Source organism: Mesoplodon densirostris, chromosome 12 (genome assembly GCF_025265405.1).
Source record: "Mesoplodon densirostris isolate mMesDen1 chromosome 12, mMesDen1 primary haplotype, whole genome shotgun sequence".
Lineage (NCBI taxonomy): Eukaryota > Metazoa > Chordata > Mammalia > Artiodactyla > Ziphiidae > Mesoplodon > Mesoplodon densirostris.
This window is the reverse complement of record NC_082672.1, coordinates 61137549-61157956: the sequence shown is the minus strand read 5'-3', so window position 1 is coordinate 61157956 and position 20408 is coordinate 61137549. Positions and strand designations below refer to the sequence as shown.

At 36.1% G+C, this 20408-nt stretch overlaps 1 protein-coding gene across 2 annotated transcripts in view; it reads right to left on the bottom strand.

Annotated features, from left to right (window-relative positions):
- Nucleotides 1–20408, bottom strand: part of MMS22L (MMS22 like, DNA repair protein) — a 146166-nt gene that overhangs the window by 118735 nt on the left and 7023 nt on the right. For both annotated transcript variants that reach the window (XM_060115026.1, XM_060115027.1), the window contains exons 5-9: nucleotides 17011–17098; nucleotides 16738–16915; nucleotides 14154–14244; nucleotides 3293–3423; nucleotides 1705–1818 (exon numbers count right to left, since the gene is read on the bottom strand). In XM_060115026.1, coding sequence (XP_059971009.1) covers nucleotides 1705–1818; nucleotides 3293–3423; nucleotides 14154–14244; nucleotides 16738–16915; nucleotides 17011–17098 — 602 coding nt within the window. The remainder of the gene's footprint in view (nucleotides 1–1704; nucleotides 1819–3292; nucleotides 3424–14153; nucleotides 14245–16737; nucleotides 16916–17010; nucleotides 17099–20408) is intronic.

The following is a 20408-nucleotide window of genomic DNA, read 5'->3' as shown; positions in this document are numbered from 1 at the left end:
CCTTCATTAACTCTATATAGCTTACACTTTCAAGTCTAAAATTTATAAAATAAGAACAATTCTAAAAAATATAAATTCTTAAACTTTGCAGAAAATGGAAAAATTGATGTTTACCACATAAATGAAATAAAATATACTGGAAAATAATCAAAGGAAAATATTGCTGAGACTGTGTAATATTTAAGTCCATTGTGGAAAGCTTAATGCTACTGACAAACCAAAATGCCACGGAAAAACAACTTTCTTACTCAATAAGTAAAAATGCGTTAAATTTATACACAGTAAATTTACTTTATTTTACTTATACCTAGTAAATTTACTACTAAAATAACTCAAAATAAATATAGTACTGTAAACCTCCAAAAAGTTATTATTAAAATTATATGGATTATTTTCACTGTCCTAAAAGTGTCCTGTGTTCTGCCCACCCTCAGAAACCACTAATCTTTTTACTGTTTTCATAGCTTTAGCTTTCACAGAATGTCATATAGTTGGAATTATAGAGTGTGTAGCCTTTTAGATTGGTTTCTTTTACTTGGTTATATGCATTTAAGGTTCCTCCATGTCTTTTTATGGCTTGATAGCTCATTCTTTTTAGTGATGAATAATATTTCATTGTCTGGATATACCACAGTTTATTCATTTACCTACTGAAGGATATCTTGGTTGCTTCCAAGTTTTGGCAATTATGAATAAAGCTGCTATAAACATGCATGTGCAGGTTTTTGTGTTGACATGAGTTTTCACTGGGTAAATACCAAGAAGCACAATTGCTGGATCCATATGCTAAAACTATGTTTAGTTTTGTAAGAAACAAGCAAAATGTCTTCAAAAGTGGCTGTACCATTCTGCATTCCCACCAGCAATGAATGAGAGTTCCTGTTGTTCCACATTCTCATCAGCATTTAGAGTTGTCAGTGTTCCCAATTTTGGTCATTCTAATAGGAGTGGTATCTCATTGTTCTATCCATTTACATTTCCCTGAATTTGTAGTGTCTTTAAAGAAATTTTTAAAATATTAGAATTGAGCTTTCAACTTGAAGAGCTACAGAGGAGTTTTTTAAATTTATGGATAAATTCTTGAAAATGTATATAGGAAGAAATTATTTTAAACTCCTAACTGGATAAGAACATATAACATAAACCATTTTAAGTATCATTTCACAGTGAATTACTTGTATTTACTTCTGCATATGAATATTTCTCTTTTTCTACTAATCCAGAACACTTGAAATAAAATAAAAGCCCCATTCTGAAGACTTGATTCAGAATGAGGTGAAGTAAAATTTCCCACCTTCCCCTTTGTGTTTATCTTTCTCTCTCCTTGAAATAAGATACTGTAAAATTGATTAATAAAAACCTGTGCTTTATTTCTCCACAAATCTAAATCTGCCTCATTTCCTAACTAAAATATTTCCTGGATTACTAGAGTGTTTCTAAGCATGGCCTAAAAGATTCTTGACAGAAAAAAAAAGAACTTGAGAAAATAAAAGAGTCAAATCTTATACTTCTCCTAGATGTTTCATATTACCAATTTAGGGTTAAAAATATAGTAGGTATTTAGTATTCAGTTAATGCTCTGTTTGGTGGTGGTTGTTGTCTTATTATAAAGAAAGACTTCGTAAGATTTTTCTTTGACAAAACCACTGCATGAATTCAATGTAAGAGCTAGTAACAATAACTAACATGAATTTTATAACTTACTTCTGAAAGAGACCATTTACTCCTGTGGTTGAGAAGATGAATGAGTAGAACCCATAATTCTTTAATGCATGGACATGGGCAATGGTGACTCATTAATGCTTCAGAAGGCCTAACCTGCAGGAAAGAACGAAAAAGAGTAACTTATAAGACAGCAGAACTTTACATGCCACATATCTCCCCAAATGTTTTAAATGAATGATTTAGATGACTTAAAATTTATGCTCAATTACATAAAATTGTTTATTAAAAAACATACCATTTCATTAACTTTTAAAATAAATTTCCATTTAAAAAACAAAAGTACACAATGAATTTTATTTTGAACTTAAAAAAAACCTCTGCTTTAATCATATAATCCAATGGTCAGCAAAGTTGTTCTGTAAAGGGCTAGATAGTAAATATTTGAGGCTTTAATAGTGAAATAGTCTTTGTAACAACTATTCAACTCTGCCATTGTTCTACAACATCAGTCACAGATAATGGGTAAAAAGGATGGGACTGTGTTCCAGTAAAATTTTATTTACAAAAACAGGTGTGTGCTAGATTTGGCTACAGGGCCATGGTTTCTAAACCTTGATCTAATCTATCAGCCAAATAAAAAGACTTCTAAGAAAATGATTAGAAAATAAATTTTGATTCTCTGTAATGCAGACTAAATTTTTTTGTAAGAACAAGTACAATTATTATGAATTTATAAAGGTTAGGCAACTTTACCATTTTTGTAACAAATATACCCTCAATGGCCCCAAATAATACAGAGAATATGCACTGTAAGTATAGCAAGTATAGCTAGACTTCTGAAATTCATAATGTGTTCATTATTTCACATACTACATACACTTTTCTAACAAAATACACAGTAAAAAAAAAAAACAGTAAAGACATTACTATATCATATCTGGTCAATCTACTAATTATATTAGTTGTAAATACATAGACTAGATTTAAAACAATATTAATAATAAATACATAAAACACAATCTAAATTTAAAAAAATTATAAATCCCAATCTCCCATAGGTAACATTTATGCTTGTAACCTGAAATAAGTGATGATAGTCGACAAATTTCCATTGCTTGAAAATAAATGAATACCATAGCACTTTCAAATCACTGTCTGCATTAAACACTATGATAAGCAATTTAGTAAAAACATGTAATTTCCCCCATGATTCTAGACCTTTTATGAAGACAACCAAACAAAACTTCTCTTTAAATGTGTCAACTAACTTTAGCTAAGTAGTCATTTATTTTATTATATAACAACAAAACAATAGATTATTAAAGGGCTGGTCTCTATTTGAACAGAAATTAAATTTCCAATCATTATCATGAACATTTTGTTTTTAATTATTTTTGACAAATGGAAAAGGCTATTTTTTTTAAAACAGCTCTAAAACACTAATTCCAGCCTGTTTTAAATGTTTAACTCAAATTCTTTTCCCAACCACCTCCCAAATAACAGTAAATATAAAATTAGAAGAATTAACAAGTAAGCCATTTTAGATTCTTATGGTCAAACCACATGCATTAAGTACTGACAATTGCCATTAAATACCAAAATTGCAAATGAACTCTTAAAGCATTACCTTATCATACCTGTTGAGGGACAGGCTTATTAAATCACAAAGAAGATTTTCACAATGTTCTTCAAATAGGCTGACATTGGTTAAACTGTCACCTGCCAGATTCATAAACTGATGACTATATATAACTTGTTCTAAAAATGGAATAAGATAAATTCTGTTTAAGACTACAGTAGATTTTACTAATTCAGAAGGAGGAAAGTGACTGTACACCTTTAAATTAACATAACAAAACTGAAAAATAACAGTTAAAAGCAATTTTTTTGCAAATAAAAGTATGAAAACAATTCCTTTCTTATATGAGCAGTGATAGACATTAGCTTAAAAAAGTTTCAATCCTCCCAAGTACCATTTAATAGATTTTCTTAATTTGGCCATCTGAAGAGCAACAATGCAACATCACTTCAAAGAAAAAAATACAAGATAGGAAACACTAGAAAATCTTTACCCATATTTCTAACCAATAAAGCCTTTAAAACATTATTCCTTTAACAAATACTGAAAAAATAACCATGTGCAATTGTTTTTTGGCATGAAATAGAGCAAACCAAGGTAACGGATACAAAAATTTGAACGTGTCAGAGTAAGTTCACCTGAGTATTACTCTAAGAATATATTATTTGAAATACAGTCCACATGAGAGAGGAAATGATATATTTGTGTACACCTTTATATGTTCACATGTATGTATATAAGTGCTTACACATATACATGTACATATATATGTATTTTCATATTATTAATGCATTGAAAAGTAGGTATTGAGGTAAAGGATATGTTTATTACCTAAATAATTAATAATTTACAACTACAGGAGACCTTAAGATGGCGGAGGAATGGAGATCACCTTCCTCCCCACAAATACATCAGAAATACATCTACACGTGGAATAACTCCTACTGAATGCTGGCAGAAGACCTCAGACTTCCCAAAAGGCAAGAAACTCCCCATGTACCTGGGTAGGGCAAAAGAAAAAAGAAGAAAAAAATGACAAAAGAATAGGGTCAGGACCTCAACCTCTGGGAGGGAGCTGTGAAGGAGGAAAGGTTTCCACACACTAGAAGCCCCTTCACTGGCGGAGACAGAGGTGGCAGGGGAGAAGCTTCAGGGCCATGGAGGAGAGCGCAGCAACAGGGGTGCAGAGGGCAAAGTGGAGAGATTCCTGCACAGAGGATCAGTGCCAACCAGCACTAACCAGCCCGAGAGGCTTGTATGCTCACCCGCCAGGACAGGTAGGGGCTGGGAGCTGAGGCTCAGGCTTCAGAGGTCAGATCCGAGGGAGAGGACCGGGGTTGGCTGCGTGAACACAGCCTGAAGGGGGCTAGTGCACCACAGCTAGCTGGGAGGGAGTCCAGTAAAAACTCTGGACCTGCCTAAGAGGCAAGAGACCATTGTTTCAGGGTGCACGAGGAGAGGGGATTCAGAGCACCACCTAAACGAGCTCCAGAAACGGGCATGTGCCATGGCTACCAGCGCAGACACCAGAGATGGCCACGAGATGCTGAGGATGCTGCTGTAGCCACCAAGAAGCCTCTGTGCAAGCACAGGTCACTATCCACACCTCCCATTCCAGGAGCCTGTGCAGCCTGCCACTGCCAGGGTCCTGTGATCCAGGGACAACTTCCTCGGGAGAACACATGGTACGTCTCAGGCTGGTGAAACGCCATGCTGGCCTCTGCCACCACAGGCTCTCCCCGCATTCTTTAACCCTCCCTCCCTGCAGCCTGAGTGAGCCAGAGGCCCCTAGTCAGCTGCTCCTTTAACCCCGTAATGTCTGAGCGAGGAATAGATGCCCTCGGGCAACCTACACACAGAGGTGGGTCCAAATGCAAAGCTGAACCCCAGGAGCTCTGCGAACAAAGAAGAGAAAGGGAAACTACTCTCAGCAGCCTCAGGGCAGCGAATTAATCTCAATCAACTTGATGTACCCTGCATCTGTGGAATACCTGAATAGACAACAACTCATCCCAAAATTGAGGTTGCGCACTTTGGGAGCAACTGTAGTCTTGGGGTTTGCTTTCTCACCTAATTTGTTTCTGGTTTTATGTTTATCTTAGTTTAGTTTTAAGAGTTTATTATCATTGGTAGACTTGTTTATTGATTTGATTGCTCTCTTCCTTTTTACTTTTTTAATATATAGATACATATATTTTTTTCCTTCTTCTCTTTTTGAGAGTGTGTACGTGTATGCTTCTTTGTGTGATTTTGTCTGTACAGCTTTGCTTTTACCATTTGTCCTAGGGTTCTGTCTGTCTGTTTTTTTCTTTTTTTTTTGTATAGTTTGTAGCGCTTATTATCACTGGTGGATTTGCTTTTTGGTTTGGTTGCTCCCTTCTTTCTTTCTTTCTTCGTTTTAATACTTTTTAATTTTTAATCACTTTTTAATTCTTTATTTTAATAACTTTCTTTTCTTTTCTTTTTTCTTTCTTCCATTCTATTTTTCTCCCTTTTCCTCTGAGCAGTGTGGCTGACAGTCTTTGTGCGCCGGACGGGTGTCAGGCCTGTGCCTCTGAGGTGGGAAAGCCGAGTTCAGGACACTGGTCCACCAGAGACCTCCTGGCTCTATGTAATGTCAAACAGCGAAAGCTCTCCCAGAGATTTCCATGTCAAAGCTAAGACCCAGTTCCTCTCAACGACCAGCAAGCTACAGTGCTGGATACCCTATGTCAAACAACTAGCAGGACAGGAACACAACCCCACCCATTAGCAGAGAGGCTGCCTAAAATCATAATAAGGTCACAGACATCGCAAAACACACCACCGGACGCAGATCTACCCACCAGAAAGATAAGATCCAGCTTCATCCACCAGAACACAGGCACTAGTCCCCTCCAACAGGAAGCCTACACAATCCACTGAACCAACCTTAGCCACTGAGGGCAGACACAAAAACAACAGGAACTATGAACCTGCAGACTGCGAAAAGGAGACCCCAAACACAGTAAGTTAAGCAAAATGAGAAGACAGAGAAACACACAGCAGATGAAGGAGCAAGGTAAAAACCCACCATATCAAACAGATGAAGAGGAAATAGGCAGTCTACCCGAAAAAGAATTCAGAGTAATGACAGTCAAGATGATCCAAAATCTTGGAAACAGAATGGAGAAGATACAAGAAATGTTTAAGAAGGACCTAGAAGAACTAAAGAGCAAATAAACAATGATGAACAACACAATAAATGAAGTTAAAAATTATCCAGAAGGAATTAATAGCAGAATAACTGAGGCAGAAGAACGGATAAGTGACCTGGAAGATAAAATAGTGGAAATAACTGCCACAGAGCAGAATAAAGAAAAAAGAATGAAAAGAATTGAGGACAGTCTCAGAGACCTCTGGGACAACATTAAATGCACCAACATTTGAATTATAGGGGTCCCAGAAGAAGAGAAGAAGAGAGGGACTGAGAAAATATTTGAAGAGATTACAGTTGAAAACTTCCCTAATATGTGAAAAGAAATAGTCAAGCAACTCCAGGAAGCACAGTGTCCCACACAGGATAAATCCAAGGAGAAACATGCCAAGATACATATTAATCAAGCTATCAAAAATTAAATACAAAGAAAAAATATTAAAAGCACAAGGGAAAAGCAACCATTAACATACAAGGGAATCCCCATAAGGTTAACAAATGATCTTTCAGCAGAAACTCTGCAAGCCAGATGGGAGTGGCAGGACATATTTAAAGTGATAAAAGGGAAAAACCTAAAACCAAGATTACTCTACCCAGCAAGGATCACATTCAGATTCAACAGAGAAATTAAAACCTTTACAGACAGGTAAAAGCTAAGAGAATTCAGCACCACAAAACCAGTTTTACAACAAATGCTAAAAGAACTTCTCTAGGCAGGAAACACAAGAGAAGGAAAAGACCTACAACAACAAACCCAAAACAATTAAGAAAATGGTAATAGGAACATACATATCGATAACTACCTTAAATGTAAATGGATTGAATGCTCTAACCAAAAGACATAGACTGGCTGAATGGATACAAAAACAAGACCCATATATATGCTGTCTACAAGAGACCCACTTCAGACCTAGGGACACATACAGACTGAAAGTGAGGGGATGGAAAAAGATATTCCATGCAAATGGAAATCAAAAGAGAGCTACAGTAGCAATTCTCATATCAGACAAAATAGACTTTAAAATAAAGACTATTACAAGAGACAAAGAAGGAGGCTATATAATGATGAAGGGACCAATCCAAGAAGAAGATATAACAACTGTAAATATTTATGCACCCAACACAGGAGCACCTCAATACATAATGCAAATGCTAACAGCCATAAAAGGGGAAATCTACAGTAACACAATCATAGTAGGGGACTTTAACATCCCACTTTCACCAATGGACAGATCATCCAAAATGAAAATAAATAAGGAAACACAAGCTTTAAATGATGCATTAAACAAGATGGACATAACTGATATTTTTAGGACATTCCATCCAAAAACAACAGAATATACTTTCTTCTCAAGTGCTCAAGGAACATTCACCAGGATAGATCATATCTTGGGTAACAAATCAAGTCTTGGTAAATTTAAGAAAATTAAAATCATACCAAGTATCTTTTCCATCAACAACACTATGAGACTAGATATCAATTACAGGGAAAAATCTGTAAAAAACAAAAACACATGGAGGCTAAACAATACACTACTAAATGACCAAGTGATCACTAAGAAATCAAAGAGGAAATCAAGAAAAACCTAGAAACAAATAACAATGAAACCAGGATGACCCAAAACCTATGGGATACAGCAAAAGCAGTTCTAAGAGGGAAGTTTATAGCAATAAAATCCTACTTCAAGAAACAAGAAACATCTCAAGTAAATAACCTAAACTTACACCTACAGCAATTAGAGAAAGAATAAAAAAAAAAAACCCAAAGTTAGCAGAGGAAAGAAATCATAATGATCAGAATAGAAATAAATGAAAAAGGAATGAAGGAAACAATAGCAAAGATCAATAAAACTAAAAGCTGGTACTTTGAGAAGATAAACAACATTGATAAACCATTAGCCAGACTCATCAAGAAAAAAAGGGAGAAGACTCAAGTCAACAGAATTAGAAATGAATAAGAAGTAACAACTGACACTGCTGAAATACAAAGGATCATGAGAGATTACTGCAAGCAACTATATGCCAATAAAATGGACAACCTGGAAGAAACGGACAAATTTTTAGAAAAGCACAACCTCCTAAGACTGAACCAGGAAGAAATGGAAAATATAAAGAGACCAATCAGAAGCATAGAAATTGAAACACAATCACAAGCATAGAAATTGAAACTGTGATTAAAAATCTTCCATCAAACAGAAGTCCAGGACCAGATGGCTTCACAGGCGTATTCTATCAAACATTTAGAGAAGAGCTAACACCTATCCTTCTCAAACTCTTCCAAAATATAGCAGAGGGAGGAACACTCCCAAACTCATTCTACGAGGCCACCATCACCATCACCCTGATACCAAAACCAGACAAAGATGTCACAAAAAAGAACACTACAGGCCAATATCACTGATGAACATAGATGCAAAAATCCTCAACAACATACTAGCAAACAGAATCCAACAGCACATTAAAAGGATCATACACCATGATCAAGTGGGGTTTATCCCAGGAATGCAAGGATTCTTCAATGCACACAAATCATTCAATGTCATACACCATATTAACATATTGAAGGATAAAATCCATATGATCATCTCACTAGATGAAGAAAAAGCTTTCAACAAAATTCAACATCAATTTATGATAAAAACCCTCCAGAAAGCAGGCATAGAGGGAACTTACCTCAACATAATAAAGGCTTTATATGACAAACCCACAGATCACATTGTCCTCAATGGTGAAAAACTGAAACCACTTCCTCTAAGATCAGGAACAAGACAAGGTTGTTCACTCTCACCACTATTATTCAACATACTTTTGGAAGTTTTAGCCACAACAATCAGAGAAGAAAAAGAAATAAATAAAAGTAATCCAAATCAGAAAAGAAGAAGTAAAGCTGTCACTGTTTGCAGATGGCATGATACTATACATAGAGAATCCTAAAGATGCTACCAGAAAACTACTAGAGCTAATCAATGAATTTGCTAAAGTAGCAGGATACAAAATTAATGCACAGAAATCTCTGGCATTCCTATACACTAATGATGAAAAATCTGAAAGAGAAATTAAGGAAACACTCTTATTTACCATTGCAACAAAAAGAATAAAATACCTAGGAATAAACCTACCTAAGGAGACAAAAGATCTGTATGCAGAAAATTATAAAACACTGATGAGAGAAGTTAAAGATGATGCAAACAGATGGAGAGATATACCATGTTCTTGGATTGGAAGAATCAACATTGTGAAAATGACTCTACTACCCAAAGCAATCTACAGATTCAGTGCAATCCCTATCAAACGACCAATGCCATTTTTCACAGAACTAGAACAAAAAATTTCACAATTGGTATGGAAACACAAAAGACCCCGAATAACCAAAGAATCTTGAGAAAGAAAAACGGAGCTAGAGGAATCAGGCTCCCGGACTTCAGACTATACTAGAAAGCTACAGTAATCAAGAAAGTGTGGTACTGGCACAAAAACAGAAATATAGATCAACAGAACAGGATACAAAGCCCAGAGATAAACCCACGTACATATGTTCACCTTATTTTTGATAAAGGAGGCAAGAATATACAATGGAGAAAAGACAGCCTCTTCAGTAAGTGGTGCTGGGAAAACTGGACAGCTACATGTAAAAGAATGAAAGCAGAACACTCCCTAAGACCATACACAAAAATAAACTCAAAATGGATTAAAGACCTAAATGTAAGGCCGGACATCATAATAACACTCTTATAGGAAAACATAGGCAGAACACTCTATGACATAAATCATAGCAAGATCCTTTATGACCCACCTCCTAGAGAAATGGATATAAAACAAATATAAACAAATGGGACCTAATGAAACTTAAAAGCTTTTGCACAGCAAAGGAAACCATAAACAAGACCAAAAGACAACCCTCAGAATGGGAGAAAATATTTGCAAACGAAGCAACTGATGAAGGGTTAATCTCCAAAATATACAAGCAGCTCATGCAGCTCAATATCAAAAAAACAAACAACCCAATCCATAAATGGGCAGAAGACCTAAATAGACATTTCTCCAAAGAAGATATACAGATTGCCAACAAACACGTGAAAGGATGCTCAACATCACTAATCATTAGAGAAATGCAAATCAAAACTACAATGAGGTATTACCTCACACCGGTCAGAATGGCCATCATCAAAAAAACATACAAACAATGGAGAACGGTATGGAGGTTCCTTAAAAAACTACAAATAGAACTACCATATGACCCAGCAATCCCACTACTGGGCATATACCCTGAGAAAACCATAATTCAAAAAGAGACATGTACCAAAATGTTCATAGCAGCCCTATTTACAATAGCCCGGAGATGGAAACAACCTAAGTGTCCATCATCGGATGAATGGGTAAAGAAGATGTGGCACATATATACAATGGAATATTACTCAGCCATAAAAAGAAATGAAATTGAGCTATTTGTAATGAGGTGGATGGACCTAGAGTCTGTCATACAGAATGAAGTCAGAAAGAGAAAGACAAATACTGTATGCTGACACATATATATGGAATTTAAGAAAAAAAAATGTCATGAAGAACATAGGGGTAAGACAGGAATAAAGACACAGACCTACTAGAGAATGGACTTGAGGATATGGGGAGGGGGAAGGGTAAGCTGTGACAAAGCGAAAGAGCGGCATGGACATATATACACTACCAAATGTAAGGTAGAAAGCTAGTGGGAAGCAGCCGCATAGCACAGGGAGATCAGCTCGGTGCTTTGTGACCGCCTGGAGGGGTGGGATAGGGAGGGCGGGAGGGAGATGCAAAAGGGAGGGGATATGGGAACATATGTATATGTATAACTGATTTAATTTGTAAAAAAAAAAAAAAGAACTAGCCTTTTTTTTACTTCGCTTAGCTTTCTTCATTTAGGTACTACACATTTTTTGTTCAGTTTATTCTTGGGTAATTTATGTTTTTCTTGTTCATGGGAGTTGTTTCCATTTTTATTTTCTAACTGGTTAATTTTTGGAATAAAAGGAAGTGTACGTGCAGGGTGTGTTCTATAATTATGCCTTACTTTACTGAAAGTGAGCTATCATTTGCAATAAAAAGTTTTTTGTTTTTTTTTGCGGTACGCAGGCCTCTCACTGTTGTGGCCTCTCCCGTTGCGGAGCACAGGCTCTCAGCGGCCATGGCTCACGGGCCCAATCTCTCCGCAGCATGTGGGATCTTCCCGGACTGGGGCACAAACCCGTGTCCCCTGCATCGGCAGGCGGACTCTCAACCACTGCGCCACCAGGGAAGCCCCAATAAAGAGGTTTTTTAAGCCACCTGATCATGTAAATAGTCTAAATATGACAATTAAAAGACAAAAAGTTTCTCATCACACACCAAAAAAAAAAAATGCAACTATGTATGGTGATGGGTGTTAACTAGACTTATTGTGGTCAACATTTCACAATATACATAAATATCAGATCATTATTTTGTACATCTGAAACTAATGTTTTATGTCAATTATATCTCAATAAAATAAAATAATATCCATAAAAAAAAAACATACAAACAATAAATGCTGGAGAGGGTGTGGAGAAAAGGGAACTCTCATACACTGTTGGTGGGAATGTAAATTGGTACAGCCACTATGGAGAACAGTATGGAGGTTCCTTAAAAAAACTAAAAATGGAAATACTGTACGATCCAGCAATCCCACTACTGGGCATATACCCTGAGAAAACCATAATTCAAAATGAGTCATGTACTACAGTGTTCATTGAAGGACTATTTACAATATCCAGGACATGGAAGCCACCTAAACATCCATCGACAGATGAATGGATAAAGAAGATGTGGCACTTACATACAATGGAGTGTTAGCCATAAAAAGAAAGGAAACTGAGTTATTTGTAGAAAGGTGGATGGATACAGAGTGAAGTAAGTCAGAAAGAGAAAAACAAATACCGTATGTTAATACTTATATATGTTATCTAAAAAAGAAAAAAATAGGTTCTGAAGAACCTAGAGGCAGGACAGGAATAAAGATGCAGACGTAGAGAATAGACTTGAGGACATGGGGAGGGGGAAGGGTAAGCTGGGATAACGTTAGAGACTGGCATGGACATATATACACTACCATATGTAAAACAGATAGCTAGTGGGAAGTAGTCGCATAGTATAGGGAGATCAGCTCTGTGCTTTGTGACCACCTAGAGGGGTGGGATAGGGAGGATGGGAGGGAAACCCAAGAGGGAGGAGATATGGGGATATATGTATATGTATTGCTGATTCAGTTTGTTAAAAAGCAGAAACTAACACACCACTGTAAAGCAATTATACTCCAATAAACATGTTAAAAAAAAAAAGGAAATCCTTTTAATTTGTAACGAAGTCAAGTAGTAAGCCTCTCTGTAGTTAGTCCTGACACTTTAAGAGAGTAAGTGCTAGGTTATAACATACACATCATTGTGTTAATCACAAAGACTGTTCTGAACATTAAAAATGCTCAAGTGCTTAAAAAATAATAATAATTTATAACTATATAATATTTTTAGAAAATTGCCAATTTGATAACGGAAACTAAAGATGTCAAAGAGCAAGACCAAGAAATAAATAGGCAACATGTGAAATAAAAGATTACCATCCATAATATATACAAACCTCTACTAATTAATTAAAGAAAGATGGAAAAGAATGAAACAAGAGATAAAACAAGTACTTTGCAAAATATAATGAACAGGTAATTAATAAAGCAAATATAAAAAGACAATAAAATTAAAGATGCTCCACTTCACTAGTAAGCAGGAAATTTCAAAAACAGAGACTCAGTATTATTTTTCACGCATTAGTTGGCAAAAAATACAATTAATAATATCCACTACTGGCAAGAGTATGAGGCAAAGGCATGTTCACAGTTAGTGTACATAAACTGTGGAAGCTTAATATACAACACCAGAGCAGCATATACAATATTAAAAGTGCAATGTGCCACATCATTTCCAAAAACCTATTCTACTAAATAACTTGTACAAGTATTCAAAGATGTATATCTTATATCTTAGGGCCTCCCTGGTGGCGCAAGTGGTTGAGAGTCCGCCTGCCGATGCAGGGGATACGGGTTCGCGCCCCGGTCTGGGAGGATCCCATATGCCGCGGAGCGGCTGGGCCCGTGAGCCATGGCCGCTGAGCCTGCGTGTCCGGAGCCTGCGCATCCGGAGCCTGTGCTCCGCAACGGGGGAGGCCACAACAGTGAGAGGCCCGCATACCGCAAAAAAAAAAAAAAAAAAGATGTATATCTTATATCTTCATAAGGATGTTAAATGAAATATTATTTGTAATACCAAAATAAACAGAATTAACTGAAATATCAAAAAATAGACTTGGCTAAATAAATTATGATAGGTCCATAAAACTGTATGAACTAACATGAACAGATCTCTAAAAAACTGTTAAATGAAACCATACATAGGACAATATGATGATACCATTTGTGGTTAGAAAGAAAAACAAAAATTCTACCTATGAGTTTCTATATATGTATACTAACAGATAGTAAGTATGGATGGATGGATAAATGGACCAAGTCATTCCCAGCAGTTACCTCTAGAAAAAAGAAGTAAGACCTTCACTTTTTAGTTTGGTTACTGTTTGATTAAAAAAATAATAATAATCAGAAAGCACTTATTGTATAATTTTAAAAAACAATTTAGATTAAAAAACGTTTACATTAAAAAAAGGACATAAATCAGAAATCCATAAACTTACTCAGTTTTTCACCAAGCATGTGAAGAATTTCCAGCACTAGCCAATGGATATCTAAGTGGAGATGTAACAAATGCCATGATGGTGGGAAAAGCTGTGAATGACATTAAAAACTGTGACTGAAAATTCATAACACTTTATTAGGTATTTTATAGCATGTCACAACACTCCTCCATAATGCACAAGTTAACCTAACACTATTCAAAAGCTCAAGGAAAACCTCTGTCTTGTTCATTAGAGGATTTTTTCACTGGAGATCTTTAAAAGCAGGATATACTCTTAACTGATGTTGTTTAAGACAGACCCACCTTGGGGCTGCTGAATAGACTTGTATAGTAAAGGCCCCTACCAACCAACTGAGATTCTACTACAGCTGCAAGGCAGTAAATGAATTTCTTTAAACACTTATTTTCATGATTATGTTTTAGACTTTAGCTAGGAAATATGTTTTTAAATGTAATGAATACCCAGGAACTTCCATAAGATATTTTAACAAGAACCTCTGGATTATCATTTAGACACTACTGTCATGCCCATAAAGAAACTAGAGTTAAAAGTGGTGAAGAAATTTACCCCTCAATTAATGCTTTAGGATTCAAACCTAATTCTATCTGACTCAAAAGCCAGTGCTCTTTACTGTGCTAGCAGATTATCAATAAACTTTCTCCAGTCAACATTTCGAATCACTAAAATAATACAATGATACATACTTTTTATTAAAACTATGATGAATGATGGAGAGGGGTCTTGCCTTATCAAACATGCAAACAAAATAAAACACAACACTAATAAAACAGTGCTGGCTCAGGAATAGATAGTAAATAGCAAAAATAGGGAAGAGAGAAATGGATACACATGATATGTCAAATTAGTGGGGAAAGCATGGGTCATTCAATAAGAGACAGGATTATTAACTTATTCATTTGTAAGAAACTAGATTTCCTACCTCACAGTACATTTTTTAAAAAGATATAAATTAAAGAGATAAATGTAAAAAAAAAAGTATGTTTTTTACAATAGCATAGGAATGATACCAAAGAAAAAACTGATAAATATAACTATATAAAAAAACTTAAATCATCTATCTACCTAGTAAGTCAGCTTAATTGCTGAAAAAAGGATAAATGAAAATATTCGTAATACATCATAACAACAAATAGTATCTCTAATTTTAAAAAGTCCCTAAAAAAGAATAAAAGACAGATGCTCAACTGTAAATACCAATTAAAGCATTAGCTTTCATATATGAGAATGGTAAAATATAAGAAATATATAGAGTATTGAAAGATGCTTTTTATTTTATTTTTTCATTTTGCTGATATTTCAGAAGAGAACAGTATTTCAGCATATGATTTTTTTGTTTATGTGTTGAAGACTCCATTCCCCTGCTTTAAAAATTCAGTCTTCTGATCTTCAAATAACCTATATTTTCAAATCTGTCTAATTAAAAGCCTATGAAAGGCAAAACCTAGTTTGAGGACCCTTGCACACATTTTTTTTTTATTTCTGCTGCTAAATTATTAATTTTAATTTTCTTAAGCATTTGATGGATATTCAGAAAATAAAAATCAGTCCAATTTACAGAGACGAAAAAGAAAGAAAAATATCCCTCCCAGCACAATCCACCCACAAATCTTTATTAATTGACATGATTAAAAACAATTACCTATTTGGTTTCTATGGATTAGATATATTCACCTGTGAATTCAGTTGGAATTCTATTTACTTTTATTATTACATATATTGATCCCTGAGAAGAGGAGTCAATTTTTTATTGTTGTTAAATTTCACAGAAATATAAATATTTAATTTTACCTTATATTTTGGCAAAGACTCGTTCCTAAAAACTGAATGTTATTAATATTGGTGAAGTCAAATAGAAGAGATTGAGAATTCAGGGAATGCCATGGGGAATTATAATTTGTCACTCACAGAAGCTCACATTTTCCTATGAAGAATTTGTTAATTACATCCACAGGTTGGGTCATGCTAACACATTTTTAAAAACCAAACCAGAGAGATTGATCATCACAGGTAGGAAAAAAAAGGGGGACGCAGTTAAAACAATCTTAATCATATTCTGAAAATATCTCAAAAGCCGGAACAGACATAATGATGTGGTTTTGAAAGCATAACTTTTTAAAGATGATCTTCTTGAATCTTACTATAATATAAAATAGTGTTTGCCCAAACTTTTATCAGTGGGAAAGAGGATACAAATTTTAGAAAACAAAGGTTATTTGATTTACTTTGAAACTTTTAAATATTTGCATTGTTACAATTGGAAGAAGAATAGTTATCACTGATTCAATGTAAACTACATCTAAGCACTTTATGCATTTTAATTATTCAATTCTCCCAATAACTCTAGGAAGCTAAACCAATTACACAGATGGAAAGACTGAAGCAAGAAGTGTTATTTGCCTGATGGCACATAATTAATAAAAGGAGGAGCCAGTATTTCAACTCAGGCAGGCTGGTCCAAGAACTACATTCTTGACTAATTTCCCTCATTCTTGAATGAATAGTCCATGTGGGGAGGAAAAAAATACCTGATACTTTTAAAATTAAATGAAACAAAGCAAACCTTAGTCTGGTTTTGATTTACAAATGCTCCTGTATTAATAACGGGAAGTTCTGATAGGTGTCCTATATACAAGAGTAATCCATGAAGCTCATCAATCAACACTGAGGGAAGTTGTGCCTCCAAAGTCTGGTAGGGATGGACAGGAACACGACTTTCAGCATTTTGTACTTGCAGGGACCTAAAACACAATGAGATACAATAAGCAATTAGAGTCTGGATAAATTTGCACTCAGAAATTCATGCATTATTCATATTACTCATCTGACAGCCTACCTGAAAATGAAGACTTTAACATAATGAAGAAATGTTATGCACTGCTGCCTAATATTGGCTGCTTTGCAATGTAGGGTTGATATCTTCCCTAAAACCAAAATAGATAATGTTAATCATTGTTTAAATAATCAGTGGGCAGTGACAAAAAAAATTGTGTGAGCCATATAAGTAGCAATTCTCTAGCTTTTCATTTTTTCAACTGACTCCTATATGGTTCTTACCATCCCCCACCCCCCATACTGCTCTTAGTAAGGTCACCAGTGAAATCACGTCCAATCTAACGGGCACCACTTGTGCTCAATTAACTTGCCCTTATAGGAGCACTCACTACACCTGGCTTCATTGATGTCACATGCTGCCAGTCTTCTTTCTTCCTCACTTACCTATAATTCTCATCATGTTTTCTCGGCTTTTGTTTTCTGGTTTGCTCACTTGCCCTAGAGTGGTTATGAGTGTTTTGCACATAGTAACCACCCAGATAATTTTTGCTAATTTTTGCTGATGTAAATGTTGAAGTGAGGGAAAGACGGTATGGGTTGAGAGAGATAGGAATAAGTCATTTGGGGCCTTACAAGTCACTATAAGGAGTTTTGATTTCACTGAAATACAGTAGATGGCCCTTCATTGGGTTTTGATCTAGGAGGAACAGGAATTGATATACATTTAAAGCAGATTTTGTACAAAGATTATAGAGGGGCAAAGGAGGATGTGTTAAGAGCCCTATAGCAGTAATTCAAGAGATCACAGGAAAATGGATAGGCTGAAGGTATATTTTGGTCATAAACCTACCGGGAATCCGATGGATGATATGAGTTTAAAGGAAATGAAAGAATCAAGAATGACATATAGGCAACTGTTAGCACCATGTAATGAGTGGAGAAAACATGGGCAGTGTGAACTGGTTTTGGAAGACATCACAGATGTACTCTTTGCACTATCTAAGCAATCCAAGGACAGATGTCAGGCAGTTTGACATGCAAGGCCTGGAGTGCAAAGGAGAGGTCTGGAATGTAGGTAAACCTTTTGGAGTTGTTATCCTTTAGAAATAAAGGAACTGATGAGATCGTACATGTAGGAAAAGATGCACAGAGAGGAGACTCAAACTGAGACCTGAGGAGACCGATTTAGTAGACCTGAGGGAGGAGGAGCTGGTAAAGGAGAGGCAGGAGAAGGGGGGAAAAAAACTTACTATAGGCAACAAATTATCACTCATATTAAACATAAAGCAAAATTTATTTTTAAATTTGTATTCAAATGAGCAAATGTGGACACTATTTTGGCAAAACAAGAGCATAAGCGTAAAGATACTGTCCATATATCTACATACCAAACAGTGCAGTGCACTTTTACAGCTTAATTATACTTTGCTTACAAAAATCATATGATCCCCCAGCGTCACAATTATCAGCCCGTAAAGGAAGTACTCTCTTAAAAACAACTGCTGTGGGCTTCCCTGGTGGTGCAGTGGTTTGGCGCAGTGCTTAAGAATCTGCCTGCCAATGCAGGGGACACGGATTCGAGCCCTGGTCTGGGAAGATCGCACATGCCGTGGAGTAACTAAGCCCATGCACCACAACTACCGAGCCTGCGCCCACAGGCCACAACTACTGAAGCCCAAGCACCTAAAGCCCATGCTCCGCAACAAGAGATGCCACCACAATGAGAAGCCCACGCATCACAATGAAGAGTAGCCGCTGCTCACCACAACCAAAGAAAGCCCACGTGCAGCAACAAAGACCCAATGCAGCCAAAAATAAATTAATTAATTAAAAAAAAAAAACTGCTGCATCCAGCCAAGATGGAGTAAAAGGAATCAGAATTACCCAGCTCCCACCTTAAACTAGAAAACCAAAAAAAGTAAAACAATAATTTTCAGGCATTGGACAAAGGCAACACAAGACTGCTATCCCAGAGAGAAGTCCTAAGATTGCACCAGCTTCCCACCTAGAGACAGTTTCTAGGCTGCAGCACAGGGAGAGAGAATTCAGAGCCCAAATCACTGAGTCAAAGAGACATGAGATCTGAGTTTAGGGTAGTCTAAATTTGCAGGGTAAAAGTACCAAAGAAGAAAGAAAGCTACACAAAAAAAAAGAGCCCTAGGGATTCCCTGGTGGCATAGTGGTTGAGAGTCTGCCTGCCAATGCAGGGGACACGGGTTCATGCCCCAGTCTGGGAAGATCCCACTTGCCACGGAGCGGCTAGGCCCATGAGCCATGGCTGCTGAGCCTGTGCATCCGGAGCCTGTGCTCTGCAACGGGAGAGGCCACAACAGTGAGAGGCCCGTGTACCGCAAAAAGAAAAAAAAAAAGGAGCCCTAGAAATGTACAGAGGGTCCCCTTTGAGTCTTTGACTACGTACTGATCTGTAGGCCAGAGAAAAATACCAGAAAACAATTCCCAACAAAGCTTACTCAAACCAGGGAACAGTTCAAGTTCCCACCAGCAAGAATGAAAAAAAAAAAAAAATACACCACAAAGAATCCTCAGAAGCCTTACTACAGCTAAATTAACATTAGACTAAAGGTTACTTTTTATAAGTCCTAACAAAATATACAAGCCTCAAAAAGATCCCACGGATTACAAGTACTCAACAGTAAGCCAGAACAAAATTCAACACTAGTTTTAGGAATACAAGAAAATTCAGAAAGCAGCAATGTAAAATCTACAATGTCCATCACACAATAAAAAATTACTAGATGTTCAAAAGAGCAGAAAAATGTATCATAAAACTAGAAGAAAAATCAATCAATACAAACAGACCCAGAAATGACAATGATGAAAGAATCTGCAGTCAACGAAGCTAAAAACAGTGGAAGGCATTAAAAAAATCCAAATGAAATGCCTAGAGACAAAAAAAATACAATATCTGAAAAAGGGGTAACATCAACAGCTATATTTAATAAAAGGTATCAGTAAAAAATAACATATTATGTATGCTATTCTGCCTCAACAGGAAAGCAATCCAGGGAGTAAAATCAATAGGAGAACAAGAACCATATGCACTTCAGTAAGTGACCCTACATAAGGGCTTTCTGGGGAGGGTTGAGGGCCAAGGGTTTACATGAGTTTATTAACAAAGCCCTGACACAGCTGCATGGCAGGAGTAAGCTTATGTAGGGATAGTCTTTAATACTGCTAACCTGCCCAACAAATCTGTCAGTAAGTTTTTAAAGTAATAACACCAGCCAAAATGTCAGTGTAACAAGTAACCATTTCAACAAATAGTCCATTGTAGTAATTTTAGGTCAGTAAGTGCTTTTCAAAGAATAATCTTGCTCAGTAAATGCCTTCCACAAACCCAATTTAATTAAGTCACTCTATATAGTAAAGGTATTTTTGCTGTTTCCACTACAATCTTATAGACACTCCCCAGGAGTTTCAAAATAAAATTCTGGGTCT